Below are 19,602 nucleotides of genomic sequence, written 5' to 3'. Positions count from 1 at the left end.
CTGGTACAAACTCAGATATATATAGATATATATATATATATATATATATATATATACACACACACACACACACACACACACACACACACACACACACATATGAATATACAAGCAAATTACATACACACATCTATTTCCCAGATCTGTTCACCAAGAGGGCTTGGGGAGTAGCTATATCCTAGTGACAATGCACAGTACATCTAACAACAGATCTTAGTCTCTTAAATACCACACTTCACTAAAGAAACTAGAGCTTTTTGGGGTGCGTAGGTGGCTCAGTTGGTTATGTATCTGACTCTTGATTTCAGTTCAGGTCATGATCTCATGATTCAGGAGTTCTAGCCCCACGTCGAGCTCTGTGTTGACAGTGCAGAGATTCTGGGTGTTTGGGATTCTTTCTCTCTCTCCGCCCTTCCCTGCTTGCTCTCTCTCTCAAAATAAATAAACTTAAAAAAACAAAAACAAAAACAAAAAACTAGAGCTTCTTGAAGAATTTGTTGACTCAAGAGCTGCATGTGCTAGAATATCTTGCACCAGAAAGCAAGGAAACATTCAAAGAAAGATGGGGAAAGACCAGAAGGACATAGAAACCTGAAGGGGCTTCCTCTGGCCAAATCTGGGGGAAATTGAGTATCAAAATAAATAACGATAGTAATGGTAATATCTTTAATAAAATGGATTCCATGACTCAATGCTGATATAAATGTATAAATCAGTAAAATGAAAGTATGGTAAGAAAAATTTATTGACACAGTACTTCCCTGCAAAATATTTATTGATTACAAAGGGAATTAATAAGAAAAGAGTAATTGATAGCGAAGAAGCCTGGGAGATACCAGCAAGTTTACATCACCAGTAAAAGGACAAATCATGAGTGTACCACCATAAGAACATGAGCATCACTTCTGTGATATTACTGCCCAAAATACATGACCTGAATTTCATCATGAGGAAACATATGACAAACCCAAAGTGAGATACATCTTAGAAAAAAATGACTTATAGTTTTTTTAAATGTCAGGGTTATAAAAATCAAAAAAAGACTCAGGAAGTGTTCCAGACTGAAGGAGACCAGAGACAGGACAACTATGCAACATGTGATATTAATCCAGATCCTATACTACAAGGACATTATTGGGACAATTAGCAGAACTTGAATAGGGCCCCAAAATTAGATGTATCAGTGTTAATTTCCTAATTTTAAAAATAGTATTATGGTTATATAGGGGGATGTCTTGTTTAAAAGTAAATGCACAAAGTACAAAGTAAAGCACATCAGCAATTTGCACTTAAATGACTCAGAAAAAACATTTTGTACCATTCTTGCAACTTCTCTGTCAAAATAAGTAAAACAAACAACAAAAGGCAAAACAGTAATCCATGTTAACTGTTTGGAACTCATACATATCTTCCTATATAAATGGTGGTTAGCATTAAATTAGTAAAATTAAATTAGCAAAATTAACTGACAACTCTAAGTACAGGGAAGCCAAGTACATTCGATTTTTGTAGATGGTATTGCAAATTTGCATAATCCCTTTGTGGTACTGGTGGTGTTGACTAACCATTAAAATTGCCTGAAGAGGGGGTGCCTGGCTGGCTCAGTTGGTAGAGCACGTGACTCTTGATCTCAAGGTCATGAGTTCAAGCCCCACGTTGGGTATAGAGCTTACTTAATAAAGAAATAAAATATAAGATAAAATAGCCTGAATGGGTCATCCTCCTATTATAGTTGCCAATGTTCTAGCTTTATCCCATTAAAAAAATTTTTTTAATGTTTTTATTTATTTTTGAGACAGAGAGAGACAGAGCACGAGCGGGGGGGGGGGGGGGAGCAGAGAGAAAGGGAGACACAGAATCTGAAGCAGGCTCCAGGCTCTGAGCTGTCAGTACAGAGCCCGACGCAGGGCTCAAACTCATGGACTGTGAGATCATGACCAGAGCTGAAGTCAGACGCTTAACCGACTGAGCTACCCAGGAGCCCCTAGCTTTATCCCATTTAATTTAATATTTTAACTTATGGGAATTTAGAAAAATAATTTTTTTAAAAGGTAAGATAAAAGCATAGTATCATGAAAAGTGAAAATTAACTCAATATACAACAAGGAAATGACTTCCCTAATTATGATATTTTAAAAAGATGCAATGAAATTAGTCAAAGACAAATATCATATGACTTCACTCATATGTGTAATTTAAGACACAAAACAGATGAACAGAAGGGAAGAGAAGCAAAAATAATATATAAACAGGGAGGGGGACAAAACATAAGAAACTCTTAAATATAGGAACAAACTGAGGGTTGCTGGAGGGGTTGTGGGGAGGGATGGGCTAAATGGACAAGGAGCATTGAGGAGGACACCTGCTGGGATGAGCACTGGGTGTTATATGTAGGGAATGAATCACAGATTCTACTCCTGACATCATTATTGCACTATATGCTAACTTGGATGTAAATTTTAAAAAAAATTAAAAGTAAACAAACAATTGAAAAAAAAAAGATGCAATGTCTTGGGGGGGCGGGCCTGGGTAGCTCAGTCAGTTCAAAGTCTGATTTCAGCTCAGGTCATGATCTCCCAGTTTGTGAATTTGAGCCCTGCCTTGGGCTTGCTGCTATCAGCTCAGAGCATGCTTTAGATCCTCTGTTCCCCTCTCTCTCTCTGCCCCTCCCCCTACTTATGCTTGCTCTCTTTCTCTCAAAAATGAATAAACATTTATTAAAAAAAAAAAAAAGATGCAGTGTCTTATGGCCATTGGGGCATCTGGCTGACTCAGTTGGTAGAGCATGTGACTCTTGTCATGAGTTCAAGCCCCATGTTGGGGGTAGAGTTTACGAAGGAAGGAAGGAAGGAAGGAAGGAAGGAAGGAAGGAAGGAAGGAAGGAAGGAAGGAAGGAGGGAAGGAAGAAAGGAAAGAAGAAAGGAAGGAAGAAAGGAAGGAATGAATGAAGGAAGGAAGGAAGGAAGGAAGGAAGGGAGAAAGGAAGGAAGGCAGGAAGGAAGGAAGGCAGGAAGGAAGGAAGGCAGGAAGGAAGGAAGGCAGGAAGGAAGGAAGGCAGGAAGAATAGTAATTTTTATTATTGGGAAAACTTGGAAAAGGTGTTTTGTTCTACATAAGTACTAAGTAAAGGCAGTAAAACAAAATTTTGTATTATGATTATAACCAGGTCAAAACTATGAATTAAATAAACAAATAGATCTTTAAGGAATTTATCAGAAAATGGTTGCTGGATTACAGTTATCAGACTATAACTGAAAAGTATTTATTTTGAATTTTCATCTATGAGGTTTCAAAGATAATTTTATATGAATTGTATGATGTCTAGATTATATCTCAATAAAGCTGTTACAAAAAACTAATTTTATAAGTAACTTTAAAAGCAATAATTAAATTCCCAGCTACATAAGTCCATTTATATCTTGCAGCTGAAATGGTACAAAAAATTCTTACTTTTCAGTTCTCAGGATCACACTTTCCTCCCTGACATCCATTAGTAAAGTATGGAATATTCTTTAAGTTGGATGTTCATAAGTTATAGAATGTCTATATCTTAGTAAGTTTTTAATAAGGTGATGCAGTCATTTAAGGTAGTTTGCTACTTTTGGATTTCTAATTGCAAAGGAGAAAAACAATTATTAATCTGTAGCTGATTTATTAATTCTTAAATCCATGCTTTCCTCAGATCTTATGAAATAAAATCAAAAATTTTTTCCATTACAAAGTAATATCTGTTTAAGAACAAAATTATATATATTCCATTATTTCCTTGGGGTATATGCCCCAAGTAAGATTAATATAAAACTTGCTGATATATAACAATTATATATGTATTTTTAAACAAGTGGAAAAAGGTAATTTCTCAAATAAATGACAATATTTTCACACATAAGCAAAGTAATATTTATATAAACAAGATAAGTTAAAGAATTAATCAGTAAATTACATAAAAATATAAAATGTATTTTAAAATATAAAAACCATATAATGAGATAAATTATATAATATTTGATAATAATTATTAACAATCATATAGTTTACCTGGTAACATCCACTCCCCCAGTCTGGATAACTCAGCTTCCTCTCACACTTTTCCATGACAAATGCGGATTTCTGAATTAGACAAACTGAATGAGGTCCATACTTTTCAGCACCATAATTTTTAAAAAGGTCTGAAGCAAACCAGAGAACTTTTCTTAAAAATTGAGTTTTGGTTCAAAGAACAAACTGAAGCATTCCATTTTTATGGTTAAAAGTTGCTTTAAAAATCAAGCATGTTTGGGCTGCCTGGGTGGCTCAGTCAGTTAAGCTTCTGACTATTGATTTCAGCTCTGGTCATGATCTCATTGTTGTGAGACAGAGCCCCCATTGGGCTCTGCACTGACAGTGCAGAATCTGCTTGGGATTCTCTCCCACCCTCTCTATCTCTCTCTCTCCCCTTCCCCTGCTCATGTGCACGTGCATGCATATGCGTTCTCTCTCTCAAAATAAATAAATAAATAAACTTAAAAGAAAAAAAGATTCTTTCTCCAGCTCCTCTGCCCCTCCCTTACTTGTGTGTGGCTTGCTCTCTCTCTAAAAAAATAAAATAAAAAATTAAAATAAAAATCAAACATGTTTAATGGAAATTTTCAATTAAAAAAATTAAGAGAAACAGGGCTCCAAAATCAAACTAGGTTCTCAATAAAGGACTTGGTGGGAAGAAATTATTCTATCAAAAATGGGAGATAAAACTGGGCTTAAAGTATTTAAGTTAGGTATGCCTGGGTGGCTCAGTCAGTTGAGCATCTGACTACAGCTTAGGTCATGATCTCACAGTTCATGGGTTTGAGCCCCACATTGGGTTCTGTGCTAGCAGTGTGGAGCCTGCTTGGGATATTCTCTCTCTCTCTCTCTCTCTCTTTCTCTCTCTCTCTCTGCCCCTCCCCTACTTGTGCTCTCTCTCAAAATAATAAACTTTAAAAAAATAGAGTATGGGGCGCCTGGGTGGCGCAGTCGGTTAAGCGTCCGACTTCAGCCGGGTCACGATCTCGCGGTCCGTGAGTTCGAGCCCCGCGTCAGGCTCTGGGCTGATGGCTCGGAGCCTGAAGCCTGTTTCTGATTCTGTGTCTCCCTCTCTCTCTGCCCCTCCCCCGTTCATGCTCTGTCTCTCTCTGTCCCAAAAATAAATAAAAAAACGTTGAAAAAAAAAAATAATAAAGTATCTAAGTTAGATATACAGAAGAAATGGCACAAAGAATCGTCTTTACTGGTAGTCTAATAGGAGTCACCTCCCAGATGACCCATGATAGATGAAGCCAACTGACTTATATAATGGAAGGCTTTTTTGGGGATGTTGCAAAAACTTTTTGCAAAGTTTTCTTGCATTTTTATCTCCTGCTATCTGCTGGAAGTCCATACATAAGATGCTGACCTAGTCTCAGACTAAACACAAACATGCAGGGGCGCTTGGATGGCTCAGTCGGTTGGGCGTCTGACTTTGGCTTGGGTCATGATCTCACATTTCATGAGTTCAAGCCCTGTGTCGGGCTCTGTGCTGCAGCTCAGGGCCTGGAGCCTACTTTGGATTCTGTGTCTCCCTCTCTCTCTCTTCCCCTCCCCAGCCCATGCTCTGTCTTTCTCTCTGAAAAATATATATTTTTTTTTAATTAAAAACACAAACACATAGAGGGATAGGGTGGATTAAATGACCTCTAACTAGCTAATGGACAAATGAATGAGGCTCCTTAAGCCCTAGCAAAAATTTGCTCTTTACACTTAGTACAAGTAAGTTTCATGTTTTGAAAACAGAGAGTTCTTACAGATAAGTATTTTATGTCAGTTTTGAAAAATCTTAATTAAGCTAAGAAGGAAAATGTAAAACAGAATTAAAGAGAACTATTGTTTTGTGTATTTGTGAGTATTTCAAAGTCCTTGAAAAACAAAGTGGTCAGTGTCAAAAAAAAAAAAAAAGAAAAGAAAAGAAAAGGGAGTGCTCAGCAAACTACAACCCTCAGGCCAAATCCTGAGGGCTACCTGCTTTTATAAATAATAAAATTGTATTGGAGCACAGCCAGTAATTTACACATTAATTTATATGTTGTCTAAACTACTTTCACACTGTAACAGCAGAGTTCATAATTCCAACAGAGACCATATGACCCACAAAGTTTAAAATATTTACTATCTTTCTCTTTACAATAAACATTTGCCAATTCCAGCTCTAAAATAGTAAGATGTGACACCATCTTTGGCAAACCCAAAATTGACAGATCTCTGCATTGCTCAGTTTTAACACTGAACTGCTGAATAGTTACAAGTTTTTAAGACATTTATTAAATGGGTGAGTGATGAAAAAAATGACTGTACAAATCCAGTTAAATCTACCAGGTTTAGAAATAAAAGGAAAACCCATTATAGAAATTTAAAATGTAGAAAAGAGAGTCTGTAATAAAGTATGGAATGGCAGGGCGGGGTGGGGGCGGGGGGTGGATAAAAAGGACCAGGTTACAGATTTTGATGACCACAGAGTGAGAAACTACCTATTGCTCTTTATTAACATAAGATGTGGTAACATTTTGTTTACAAAGGTGAATACCCAATTGTTATACTCTTTATGTGTATTAAAAGGGAATAAATAATATGGTAATACATCTTACAAGCCATGGGACAACAGTATTATCCTAATATCTGGAGAACAACCTGTTACTTCTAAATTACATAAAATGCACACTCCTGAAAAGAGAAAAAAATGGGATACCTACTAAGATTTAACAAAAAGAGTGCTGCTTTGGAGGATCTTACACAGGCACCAATTAATTATATTATTTAGTGTCTCTTCATTTACCTGTGAAATTGAATAATATCTTCTCTATCAGGTTTTTAAAAAAATTTTTAATCTTTATTTATTTTTGAAAGAGAGAGAGACAGAATGTGAGCTGAAGAGGAATAGAGACAGAGACATAGAATCGGAAGCAAGCTCCAGGCTCTGAACTGTCAGCACAGAGCCTGATGTGGGGCTTGAATTTACGAACCACAAGATCATGACCTGAGCCAAAGTCGGATGCTTAACCGACTGAGCCACCCAGGCACCCCTCATCAGGTTTTTAGAAGAATAAAATGATAAAAATGAAAGTGCTCTGCAAATGAAATATCATGCAGATATAAGGTGTAACAAAAAAGTAGCGCATGCACACATGTGCAAGTCTATCTAACAACCCTTGTTATATGTCATAGTTCGAAGCACTTACTATGTGAATTCATTTATTAGTTCTCACAGCAACTCTGTAAGACAGGTACTACTATCCCCTTTGTACAGGGAAGAAACTGAGGCACAGAAAAGTTAAGTTACTTCACAAATGGATACCAGTGGAACCACAATACAAATTCAGACAGTCTGGCTCCTGGGTCTATGTCCTTAATCCCTATTTTATATTGCTGATATGTTATTTTAATATGTATATAACATTTCATTTCACTATACTACTAACCTGGTTGATTTTCCAATATCCTACAATCTGAGCTGCGCTGATATTCACCACTTAAATGCCAACTGAATTCCTGACTGAAAGGGCAGTAGTCAGCAATTTCTACTGAACCACCATAATAAGGCAAGTCTTCTGCAGGTATTCCACTTAGTTTGTCGAAGTACTACAAAAAAAAATTATTAGGAAGACAGGAAAGTAAGAAACATTCTATATAATCAAACAGGCAATTTGTAGCAACCCTCTAATGCTGTATAATACAAAAAAAGATATTACTGTACTTTTCTTCATATGTCATAGAACATAAAGAACATATTCTACCTGAGGGATATTTCAAGGTTGTTGTAGTTTTAGAAAAAGCAAGGTAAGTAAATTAGTCTATGTTTTTTATTAGATGACAAATTTGACTAATGTTTTTAAAAGGATGAATAGGAAGAGTTTTATGAGGTGACAAAACACATACTAATCCAGAGAATTAAGATATTTTAAATATAATGCACTTAAAGTATTATCAGAAGACTTAATTTACGTGTTGTTTTGAGAAACTTGAAAAAATAAAACTGTGAGAATATGAATGAGATCATACCTATAAAACACTTGGAACACCAAAGGAACAAGGCTCCAGATAAATTTTAAAGATTTCACATGTACACTAACTCACTGAATTATATTCCTATGCCTAGAAATAGAGTTGCCATCTTATGATGATGTCTGAAGCATTCAGTGGCATCATGAACATATGCAGGAAAGCTCAACATTTAGCAGCAATCATTTTAAATCATCTTCTGAGATACTCCTTCTGACTGCAGGGTCCTTTGTAAATGGCAGGCAGAACTAAAGAGTTTTAGAGATGGCTATTGCAACAAAAAATTTACAGGTCAAATCAGAGATTCAGACTGAATATGTAGGACCATTTCCTTCACCTTTTAGATCCCATGAGTCAAACCTTTACTAAAGTAGAACTTCTAAGACTTGTAATGAATTGGAATAGAGTACCTCAGTTATTCTCTTTAAAGAACTTTGTTTTCTGTGTACGTTAGAGGAAATTAAAGATGAAGACTTAGGAAACAATTAGAAAAAAATACAAAACATTTAAAAATAGATCCAATAAATATTCTAAATGCCTCTATTACTACAAGGCATTGTTAGATATTAATTATTGTTAATTAGCACATTGGTTTTAAAGAATTGTAAGAATTCTCAATTTTTTTTCTAACTTATAGAAAACCAATGGGGGTAAGTTGAAAAACTTAATTCATTCTTCTAATTCAAGATAGAGACTTCTCTTTAAAAAGTTGAGCTGAGGGGCGCCTGGGTGGCGCAGTCGGTTAAGCGTCCGACTTCAGCCAGGTCACGATCTCGCGGTCCGTGGGTTCGAGCCCCGCGTCAGGCTCTGTCTGGGCTGATGGCTCAGAGCCTGGAGCCTGTTTCCGATTCTGTGTCTCCCTCTCTCTCTGCCCCTCCCCTGTTCATGCTCTGTCTCTCTCTGTCCCAAAAATAAATAAAAAACGTTGAAAAAAAAAAAATTTAAAAAGTTGAGCTGATTCCTAAAACTGTGCCCCAACAAGTGTTACCTGGTACTCTTCGGGCAAAGGTTTTGAAAACTTCTGCAAATTACACACAGCAACTGCTCTCTGGTCCTGTCGGCAAGTTAACTGCAATGGGTTACTTCTAAGCGTGTCACAGAAAGGGCTCAGCATCTGCCTCCTGCACACAAAGAAACACCAAGGTACCAAACTCTAAAGAAAACATAACAAATCCATTTTCTATTATAATTTCAATATGTTTTGATAGCTTAATACTAAATGCTGAATCAGGTTATAAAGTTATTTTTCAAAGAGTAAAAAGAAATGCTTAATGTAGTTATAAAAGATTAATGCCAAATGCCTTATAACGTTACTTCACCATTATTAAACAAAATATTTATCTCTTTCTCCACTTTTTCCAGTAAAATGGAGTTCTGCAGACCTAATCTGTGTGTTTAATGACAAATAATGAAATTCCTGATCCTGCTTAGAAATACAAATCTTCATAATTAATATAATGGAGTCTTAGAAAGAGACAGAGATGATGGATGCCTTTTCTGCCCTGCAGCTACAAAGAGTGAATTGTTTTCTATGGCATGATCTAGTTCAAAGACTCTTGTTTCAGTTATACTGAAAACATTCACAAGACATCTTGTTTTCATGTGCAAAATGAAGACTGTGTGAATATTCCTAATTATGACAAGTTGCTCTGTTCTGTTGAATCTAATCTTGGAAGTACAATTTGGAAAATGAGGTCTTATAATTTTCCAGATATCAGAATCTATTACACTGTTCTGTAAAAATAATCTTCAAACCCCAACCTATAATTCTAATTGGTCAATTTATTGATAATTATAATACAAACCATATTAATGTCATAATAGTAATGTTATAAATGAAATTCCAGTATTCTTAAACAATATAAATCCTATTATGACTGATTGCCAAATTGTGATAGTATTACTGCCATTTTTCCTCTTCTTCCACATGCTTGTTAAGGGGAAAAAGCCTAGGTTAGATATACTTTAAGGAAAATTGATATTTGCTTCATTTAAGTTAACAAAGTATAGCAATAAAACATCTCAGGGAATTATAGCTTCTTGAGATAGAATGTGTAAAAGACCTACCAGTGTCTCTGGTAGAGTTGAAGAAGCACACTGTAATAGGAAAGCAAAGGTCTAGAAGTCTTCACACAGGCTTGGTTTCAAATACCAGCTTATTTGATGTTGACCTCATTTTCCTGAGCTTCAACTATAAAGCACTAAGTGCCTAGCACACACAAGTTACTCAATAAGTGTAATTTCTGTGTCCCCACCACTTTTATAAAATCTTTACAGGGGTGCCTGGGTGGCTCAGGTGGTTAAGCGTCCGACTTTGGCTCAGGTAATGATTTTGTGGTCCATAGTATGAGCCCCGCGTCGGGCTCTGTGGTGACAGCTCAGAACCTGGAGCCTGCTTCGGATTCTGTGTCTCCCTCTCTCTCTTCCCCTCCCCAGCTTGTACTCTGTCTCTCTCTCAAAAATAAATAAACATTAAAAAAAAAAGTTAAAAAGAATAAAATTGACAAACCCTAGCAAAACTGAAAAAGAAACCTAGAAAATGCAAATTACCAATATCAGGAATGAAATGGGATCTCACTAAAGACCTTACAGACATTAAAACGATAGTAAGGAACTACTACAAACTACTCTGTACACATAAATCTAATAACTTAGGTAAAATGGACCAATACTTCAATAAATACAAATTACCACAATTCATCCAATATGAAATAGGTAAATATGAATATCCCTGTAAATATTAAGGAAGTTGAATTAATACTTAGTACAAAAAAGAAACAAAGATAATATCATATTCTTCATGAATATATACAGAAAAATCCATTATAAATATTAATACATGGAATTCAGCAATATACAGAAATAACTATATACCATGACTAAGTGGGGCTTTTTCCAGCAATAGAAAGCTGTTTTAATATTTGAAAATCAATCAATATAATCCATCATATTAATAACAGACTAAAAAAAAAAAATCACATAATTATATCAACCAAAGCAGGAAAAAACACCTGACAGAAGTCAACATCCATTTGTGATAAAAATTCTCAGAAACACAGAAATAGAGAGGAACTTCAACTTGAAAAGGAGCATCTACAGAACACCTACAACTAACATTATACTTAATGGCGAAAGGTTGAATGTTTCCCCTTCTCATTGCGTTCATGGATTTAAAAAGTCAATAAAGATGTCAATTCTCCTGAAACTGATCATGTAAGTTTAACACAATTCACAGAAAAATCCTACCAAGATTTTTTTGTAGACAAGGTTATTCTGAAATTTATATGAAAGGCAGGAACTAGAACAGCTAAAATGATTTTGAAAAAGAATAAAGTGGGAAGAATACATTTACCCAATTTAAGATATAGAATGGCCACACTAATAAAGGACTGTGAAGTATTAATGGAGTGACAGACACATAGATCAATGGAACAGAATAGAGAACACAGAAATAGACCCATATAAATACACTCAACTGATTCCTTCACAAATGGAAGAAAGCAATTCAATGAAAGAAAGTTAACCTTTTCAACAAATGGTGCTGGAACAACTGGACATCCACACACACAAAAAATGAACTTTGACCTAAGTCTCCCATTTTATACAAAAATTAACTAAAAATGGATCCCAGACTAAAAATATAGAACATAAAGCTTTAACATTTAAAAAACAAAAATACAAGAACGTCTTTGGAATCTAGGGCTTCACTGAGTTCTTAGACTTGACATTCAAACTATGACTCATAAAAGGACCTATTAATAATTTTGACTTCACCAAAGTTAAAAACTTATGCTCTACAAAAGACCCTATTAAAAGAATAAAAAGAAAAGCAACAGATTAGGAGAAAATGTGTGCAAGCCACATCTCCAACAAAGGACTAGTATCTAGAATATATAAAGAACTCTCAAAAACTCTCAACAGTAAGACAAAAGCAAACAATCCAATTAGAAAATCACCATAAGACATGATGAGACACCTCATCCAAGAGGATATACAGATATCAAATAAGCACATGAAAAGATATTCAGCATCACTAGCCATTAGGGAAATGCATATTAAAACCACAATAAGATAATCACTACTATCTTTTGGAATAACTAAAATAAAAAAACAGTCACAACACCAAATGCTGATGAGGATGTAGAGAAACTATTATCACTTATACATTGCTGGTAGAATATAAATTGACGTAGCCATTCTGGAAAAGAGTTCAGCAGTTTCTACTACAAAACTAAACTTGCCACTACCATATGACCCAGCAATTGCACTCTTGGGCATTTATCCTGGAGAAATGAAGATTTATGTTCACATAAAAACCTGTACACAAATGTTTGCAGCAGCTTTATTCAGAATAGCCCAAAACTGGAAACAACCTTGTTATCCTTCAACATGCAAATGTTTAAACACACTGTGGTACATCTGTATCATGGAATTTTATTCAGCCATTAACTTGAGCAAACTACTGATATACACCATAACCTGGATGAATCCAGAAAATTATGTGGGGTGAAAAAAGGCAACACCAAAAGGTTACATACAGCATGAATTGATTTATACATCATTCATGAAATGACAAAATTATAGAAATGAAGAACAGCTTAGTGGTTTCCAGGGGGCTTAGGAGGAGCTAGAGTGGGAGGGAAGTGTGTACATCTATAAAATGGCAATAGGAATATCCTTGTGGTAATTGAAATGTTCTATATCTGACTGCATCAATGTCAATATCCTGGTTGTGTTGTTATAGTATAGTTTTTTCAAGATATTACCCATCAAGAAAACTGGATAAAGTGTACATGGAATCTCTGTACATATTTTTTACAACTACATGTGATTCTATAATGATCTCAAAATAAAAAGTTAAAAAAATATATTTATAGGGGCACCTGGCTGGCTCAGTCTGTGAAGTCTGAGGCTCTTGGGGTTCTAAGTTTGAGCCCTACATTGGGCACAGAACTTACATTAAAAACAAAAACAAAAAAGACACACACAAAGACACACACACACACACACACACACGTGTGTGTGTGTGTGTGTGTGTGTGTATCCCCCAAACTTGAAGAATGTATTTTTTAAAAGTTTGCTAGGTAATTGTGATATTCATTCAGATTTGAGAACCATTACTCAAAAGTACCTTCCATGTTTTTGTATATTGAATCAACAGTTACATTTATGTTTATGATTGCATTCTCCAAAGAGTAAGAATGATAGAATATGCAAAAATTTTGCAATATACATATTTGTTAATTATAAACTAAACAGAAATGCTTATGATTCTGGATCCCACACCATAGATTCTTTAATACATGATTTAAAACAACAATGTAGTTATTTATTTTGATATTAACATGAAGCACCAGAAATGGCTTTCTATACATTTTTTAAAATTAATTAATTAATTTTTCAATAGAGAGAAAGCACGAACTGGGGGAGGGCAAGAGAGAGAAGGAGAGAGAGAATCCGAAGCAGGCTCTAAGCTGTCAACACAGAGCCTGATGTGGGACTCAAACCCACAAACAGTGAGATAATGACCTGTGCTAAAATCAAGAGTTGGATGACCACCTGACTAAGCCACCCAGGCACCCCAGTTTTCTATACATTTTTTTTAAGTTTACTTATTTTGAGAGAGAGAGAGAGAGAGTGACTACACAATCAGAGGAGAGGTCAGACAGAGAGGGAGAAAGAGAATCCTAAGCAGGCTCTGTGATGTCAGAGCAGCGTTGGGTGTAGGGCTCAATCTCATGAACCTGTGAAATAATGACCTCAGCCAAAATCAAAAGTTGGATGCTCAATCAACTGGGCCACCTAGGTGTCCCTTCCATACATTTTGAAATTGAACTGTTTAGGCCACATTTTCAAAATAGTGACATTTTAGGCTCAGGATAAAGAACAAATCCAAAATAAACTGTGTTATCAAAGATATCATGAGGAAATGCATTCTTACTTTTGTTTCTGCTGGTCAATCCAGAACTTACAGCTCTTTCTTACAAAGTCACAGCCCATTCCTCGGCCCCAGTCTAACTTTTCGGCCATGCTGTAATTAGCCTTATACCAACTGTGGAAATAATTCAAATAAAGCATTTTTTATTATTGTCATTTTAAAAACAATTCCAACAAAACAATTACAAATCTCAGCAATGAACAAACCAAGACCTCAAGACAAAGAACATTTACAAACAAAGCCCTTGGTGCACAGGAACTGCTGCACAGACTCACCATACCATAGGACTGGGAAACTTGTCTTCTGGTGAGGGTACTTTCACATTTGAAAAAAAAACAAAAAACAAAATCAAAACCAAAATGTGCTGTCACTGTAATTTTCAAAGATGACAGAAGTCACCAAGTAGAAAGTGGTTAAGGTGTGAGACAGAGAGATCAAGGGCCAAAGAAACAAAAAGAGAATGAGAGAAAATACAAGAGAATAAACTTAGGAAGAAATAGGAGAATTATTAGTTGGACAGCCTTTACCTAATCTGATTCAGTTGGTCCTAGTTTCTTGCTTCTCTGGCCTTGATTTGTGATATTCTATCAATACAGGGTCTGCCTGTGACTAAAAATTACACTATTATGAGACATATGAATACTATGTCTAATACCTTAAAAATGTCCTAATTTCAGAAAAAACAACCCACATCAATTTGATTTCCTGGCAAATTTAATCAAAGGCAAGGAGCCTACTTAACAGTTTTTCTTCTTCCTTCTTTTTTTTTTTTTTAAAGTTTATTTATTTTGAGAGAGAGAGAGAGAGCAAGAGAGAGTGCTCAGGAGCACGAGCAGGAGAGGTGCAGAGAGAAAGGGGGAGAGAGAGAATCCCAAGCAGGCACCATGTCATCAGCACAGAGCTTGGTGTGGGGCCCAAACTCATGAACCGTGAGATCATGACCTGAGCCCAGACCAAGAGTCAGATGCTTAAACGACTGAGCCACCCAGGTACCCTTCTTCTTTATTCTTAATAACAAGATTAGTTTACAAAAATTATAAAATTATACAGAATAGTTTCTTACATTTGGTATTACATCTCGTCCCTTTAGCATTACTGAAACATTAAATAAAAACATAGGCGCAAAGGCTGAGGGAATGACAAGAATTATTCCCTCCATCCCAGCCACTTTTCCACAAAATCAAACAGAAATAGGAATACATGATACGGATCTTCAAATCCTTCTCGTTTTTTCAAAGAACAGAACTGTCTGAGAGAGAAACTAAAGACATGAATACCAAAATGCTGCAACCTCTGCAGCTATAATGTGACTTACATTAACTAGCTAACTTGGTATCATAGCAGGTCAAGTTGTCCAGATAGTAACAGATGACCCCAGTACTGCACACTAGGAATTATTTTAGCAGTGCCTAGGTTAGGCAGTCCTTCTCCCTCTGGATAAAATATAAAATAATAAGATTCCCTTGGGAATTACCATATCTAGTATACGTTGAGTACAGAGCATAACATTGGCCCTCTGTTACTCTAACATCAGCTGGGCACTGCAGCTACATTTCTTGAAACCTTCATGATACCTTCTTTGCAGCTCTTTTTAAGCTATGACTGAACAGTTATTAAGCACTTCTTATATGGTAAGCACTTTGTTTAATGATAAGGCTACACCACTGAATAAAAAGACAGTTTTTGTTTTCATGAAGATTATAATCTAGGGGGAAGACAGATATTTTATTTTATTTTTATTTTATTTTATTGAGGGGGAGTGGCAGGGGGAGACAGAGAATCTCAAGCAGGCTCCATGCCCAGTGCAGAGCCTGACATAGGGCTCAATCGCACAACTGCGAGATCATGACCTGAGCTGAAATTAAGAGTTAGATGCTTAATTTTTTTTTAACTTTTATTTATTTTTGAGACAGGGAGAGACAGCATGAATGGGGGAGGGTCAGAGAGAGAGGGAGACACAGAATTTGAAACAGGCTCCAGGCTCTGAGCTGTCAGCACAGAGCCTGACGTGGGGCTCGAACTCACAGACTGCGAGATCATGACCTGAGCCGAAGTCGGATGCTTAACCGACTGAGCCACCCAGGTGCCCCAAGAGTTAGATGCTTAACCAACTGAGCCACCCAGGTGCCCTGGAAGACAGATATTTTTAACAACTTACAACTGGGATGAGTGCCACAGAAGTTAAATATAGGGTGCTAATAAATAGCAGTACATTAACAGGGAAATCTAAATTAGTCTGGGAAATCAGGAAAGATTTGCTTCAGGAAGCAACTTTAAGCTAAACCCAAAGGAGGAGCACATGTCAGCTGAGGGAGCAGGGGAAGCACTAGAAACAGTTTCTTAGTGGCAACAGAGGGTTGTGAAATCAATTTACTGTACCTTAACATTTATTTCTCTTTCTTTTAAAATTAACAGAATAGAGGGGCGCTGGATGGCTCAGTCGGTTAAGTGCCCGACTTCAGCTCAGGTCCTGATCTTGTGGTCCATGAGTTCAAGCCCCGCTTTGGGCTCTGTGCTGACAGGCCTGGTGCCTGCTTCAGATTCTGTGTCTCCCTCTCTCTGCTCCTCCCCTGCTCACACTCTCTCTCTCAAAACTAAATAAACATTAAAAAAAAAATTAAAATTACCAGGATAGAAAAAAAAAGGATGGTGGTAGTTGGTAGTAGGGTAAATATTGTTCTATCAACTTTGGTTCAGTTTTGTATATAATAGCTAATACCTCAGTTGGCACTTACAGTATGCCAAACATTAAGTATACTAAGGACTTGACATATATCAACTCATGAAAGCCTCACAAAACTCTGTGAGGTAGGTATTGCTTTTCATCCTCATTTTACAGACAAAAGAACTGAGGGAAAGATACAGCAAGTGAGTGGCAAAAAATGGGATTTGAATCTAGGGTTCTGGCTTCAATGTCAGTATGCTTTATAAAAGAAACTGAGACACAGTTTATATCCTATAAAATTCACCGTTATAATTTTTGTCATTCAATCTTTTTAGTATATTTGCAGGGTTGTACATCAATTACCACTACAGGCATACATCATTTTATTACATTCCACTTTATTACACTATGCGGATACTGTCATTTTTTTCTTACAAATTAAAGGTTTGTGGCAACTTTGTATTAAGCAAGTCTATGGACACCATGTTTCCAACAGGATTTGCTAACTTCATGTCTTTGTGTCACACTGTTAATTCTCACAATACTTCAAACTTTTCCATTATTATATTTGTAATAGTGATCTGTGATCAGTGTTTGATGTTACTATTGTAATTGTGCCAGGCACCACACCCCTATGACAACAATAAATATTGTGTATATTGTGACTGCTCCACCGACTGTTCCCTCTTCCCCTTTTCTCAGGCCTCCCTATTCCCTGAGACACAACATGTGTTAGACAGTTAGTTAGCCAAGTTGTGAATGCAAAGGAAAAGTTCTTGAAGGAAATGAAAAGTGATATTCCAATGAATACACAAATGATAAAGAAAGTGAAATAGCCTTATTGCTGAAAATGGACAAGGTCTGAGTAGTCTTCACAGAAGATCTTAGCAGAAGTTGGTTCATGAGGCTTAAGGAAAGAAGCCATCTCCATAACATAAAAGCATTAGGTGAAGCAGCAGGTGCTGATACAGAAGCTGTATCAAGTTATCCAGAAGATCTAGTTCAGGTAATTAATGGAAGCGGCTACACTAAACAACAGATTTTCAATGTAGACTAGACAGCCTTCTACTGGAAGAAGATGCCACCTAGGACTTTCATAGCTGGAGAAGAGAAGTCAATGCCTGGCTTCAAAGGTTCCGAGGACAGGCTGACTCTCTTATTAGCGGCTGATGAAGCTGGTGACCTGAAGTTGAATGGTGAACGAAGTGCTCATTTGCCATTCTGAAAATCCTTGGGCTCTTAAGAATCACACCAAACCTCCTCTGTCCATGCTCTGTAAGCGGAACAACAAAGCCTAGATGACAGCACATCTGTTTGCAACATGGTGTACTGAATATTTTAAGCCCACTGTTGAGATTACTGTCCAGAAAAAAAAGATTCCTTTTAAAATATTACTGCTCATTGTCAATGCACCTGGTCACGCAAGAGCTCTGAGGGAAATGGATGAGATTCATGTTGTTTTCATACCTGCTAACACAGCATCCAGTCCACAGCCCACAGAGCAAGGAGTAATTTTGACTTTCGAGTCTTATTATATAAGGAATATACCTAATAAGGCTATGGCTGCCATAGATAGTGATTCCTCTGATGGATCTGAGCAAAGTAAGTGAAAACCTTCTGGGAAGGGTTCACCATTCTAGACGCCATTAAGAAAATTTGTGAGTCATGGGAAGAGGTCAAAATAGCAACATCAACAGGAGTTTGGAAGAAGTTGATTCCAATCCTCATGGATGACTTTGAGGGCTCAAGATTCCAATGCAGGAAGGAACTGCAGATGTGGTAGAAATAGCAAGAGAACCAGAATCAGGAGTGGAGCCTGAATATGGGACTGATTGCTGCAACCTCTTGATAAAACTTGAATGGATGAGAAAGAAGTTGTTTCTTATGCATGAGCAAAGAGAGTGGTTCCCTGAGATGGAAAGTACTCCCGGTGAAGATGCTGTGAAGATTGTTGAAATGACAGCAAAGGATTTAGAATATCACCTAAACTTAGTTGAGGAAGAGCAGATTGACTTCAATTCTGAAAGAAGTTCTACTTTGAGTAAAATGTTATCAAACAGTACTGCATTGCATGATGCTGAGAAATCATTCATTAAAGGAAGAGTTGAACAGTGTAACAAACTTCAATGTTTTCTTTTAAGAAATTGCTACAGCCACCCCAACCTTTAGCACCCACCACCCTTGTCAGCCAGCAGTCATCAACATCAATGCAAGACCTTCCATGAGCAAAAATGACTAGGACTTGCAGAAAGTTCAGTTCATGATTAGCATATTGGGCAATAAAGCTTTTTGTGTGTATTTGTTTTTTAGCAATAATATATTTTTTTAACTTTATTCATTTATTTTTGAGTCAAAAAGAGAGAGGGGGAGAGCATGAGTGGGGGAGAGAGAGAGAGAGAGAGAGAGAGAGAGAGAGAGAGAGGGAGAGAGAGAGAGAGAGAGAGAATCCTAAACCAGCTCTGCCAGTGCAGAGCTGGACATGGGGCTTGAACCCACGAACTGTTAAGATCATGACCTGAGCCAAAACTCAGAGTCAGACACTTAACCAACTAAGCCATCCAGGTGCCCCAGCAATAAAGTATTCTTATTTTTATTTATTTATTTTTTTAAGTTTACTTATTAATCTTGAGAAAGAGAGAGAGCGAGAGAGAAAGAGAGAAAGTGTGAGCGGGGCAGGGGCAGAGAGAAAGGGAGAATCCCAAGCAGACTCCGCACCCCTGTGCAGAGCCCAGTGGGGGGGGCTTGAACCCATGAACTGTAAGATCATGACCTGAAGCTGAAGTCAGACGCTTAACCAACTGAGCCACCCAGGCATCCCAATAAACTGTTTTCAAATTACGGTATGTACATCGTGGGGTACCTGGTTGGCTCAGTGAGTAGAATAGAGTAGAGCATGCACTCTTGATCCTGGGGTGGCAAATTCAAGCTCCATGTTGGGTGTAGAGATAACTTT

At 36.8% G+C, this 19,602-nt stretch overlaps 1 protein-coding gene across 9 annotated transcripts in view; it reads right to left on the bottom strand.

Annotated features, from left to right (window-relative positions):
* LMLN (leishmanolysin like peptidase) overlaps positions 1-19,602 on the bottom strand; it is a 139,415-nt gene that overhangs the window by 70,830 nt on the left and 48,983 nt on the right. For 7 of the 9 annotated variants that reach the window (XM_058731053.1, XM_058731052.1, XM_058731054.1 and 4 more), the window contains exons 12-15: positions 13,988-14,098; positions 9,035-9,167; positions 7,467-7,626; positions 4,039-4,169 (exon numbers count right to left, since the gene is read on the bottom strand). In XM_058731053.1, coding sequence (XP_058587036.1) covers positions 4,039-4,169; positions 7,467-7,626; positions 9,035-9,167; positions 13,988-14,098 — 535 coding nt within the window. The remainder of the gene's footprint in view (positions 1-4,038; positions 4,170-7,466; positions 7,627-9,034; positions 9,168-13,987; positions 14,099-19,602) is intronic. The other 2 variants (XM_058731058.1, XM_058731060.1) reach the window with 2 other exon arrangements.

The sequence above is a fragment of the Neofelis nebulosa genome, chromosome 5 (assembly GCF_028018385.1).
Source record: "Neofelis nebulosa isolate mNeoNeb1 chromosome 5, mNeoNeb1.pri, whole genome shotgun sequence".
Lineage (NCBI taxonomy): Eukaryota > Metazoa > Chordata > Mammalia > Carnivora > Felidae > Neofelis > Neofelis nebulosa.
This window is presented reverse-complemented; position numbering and strand designations above follow the sequence as displayed.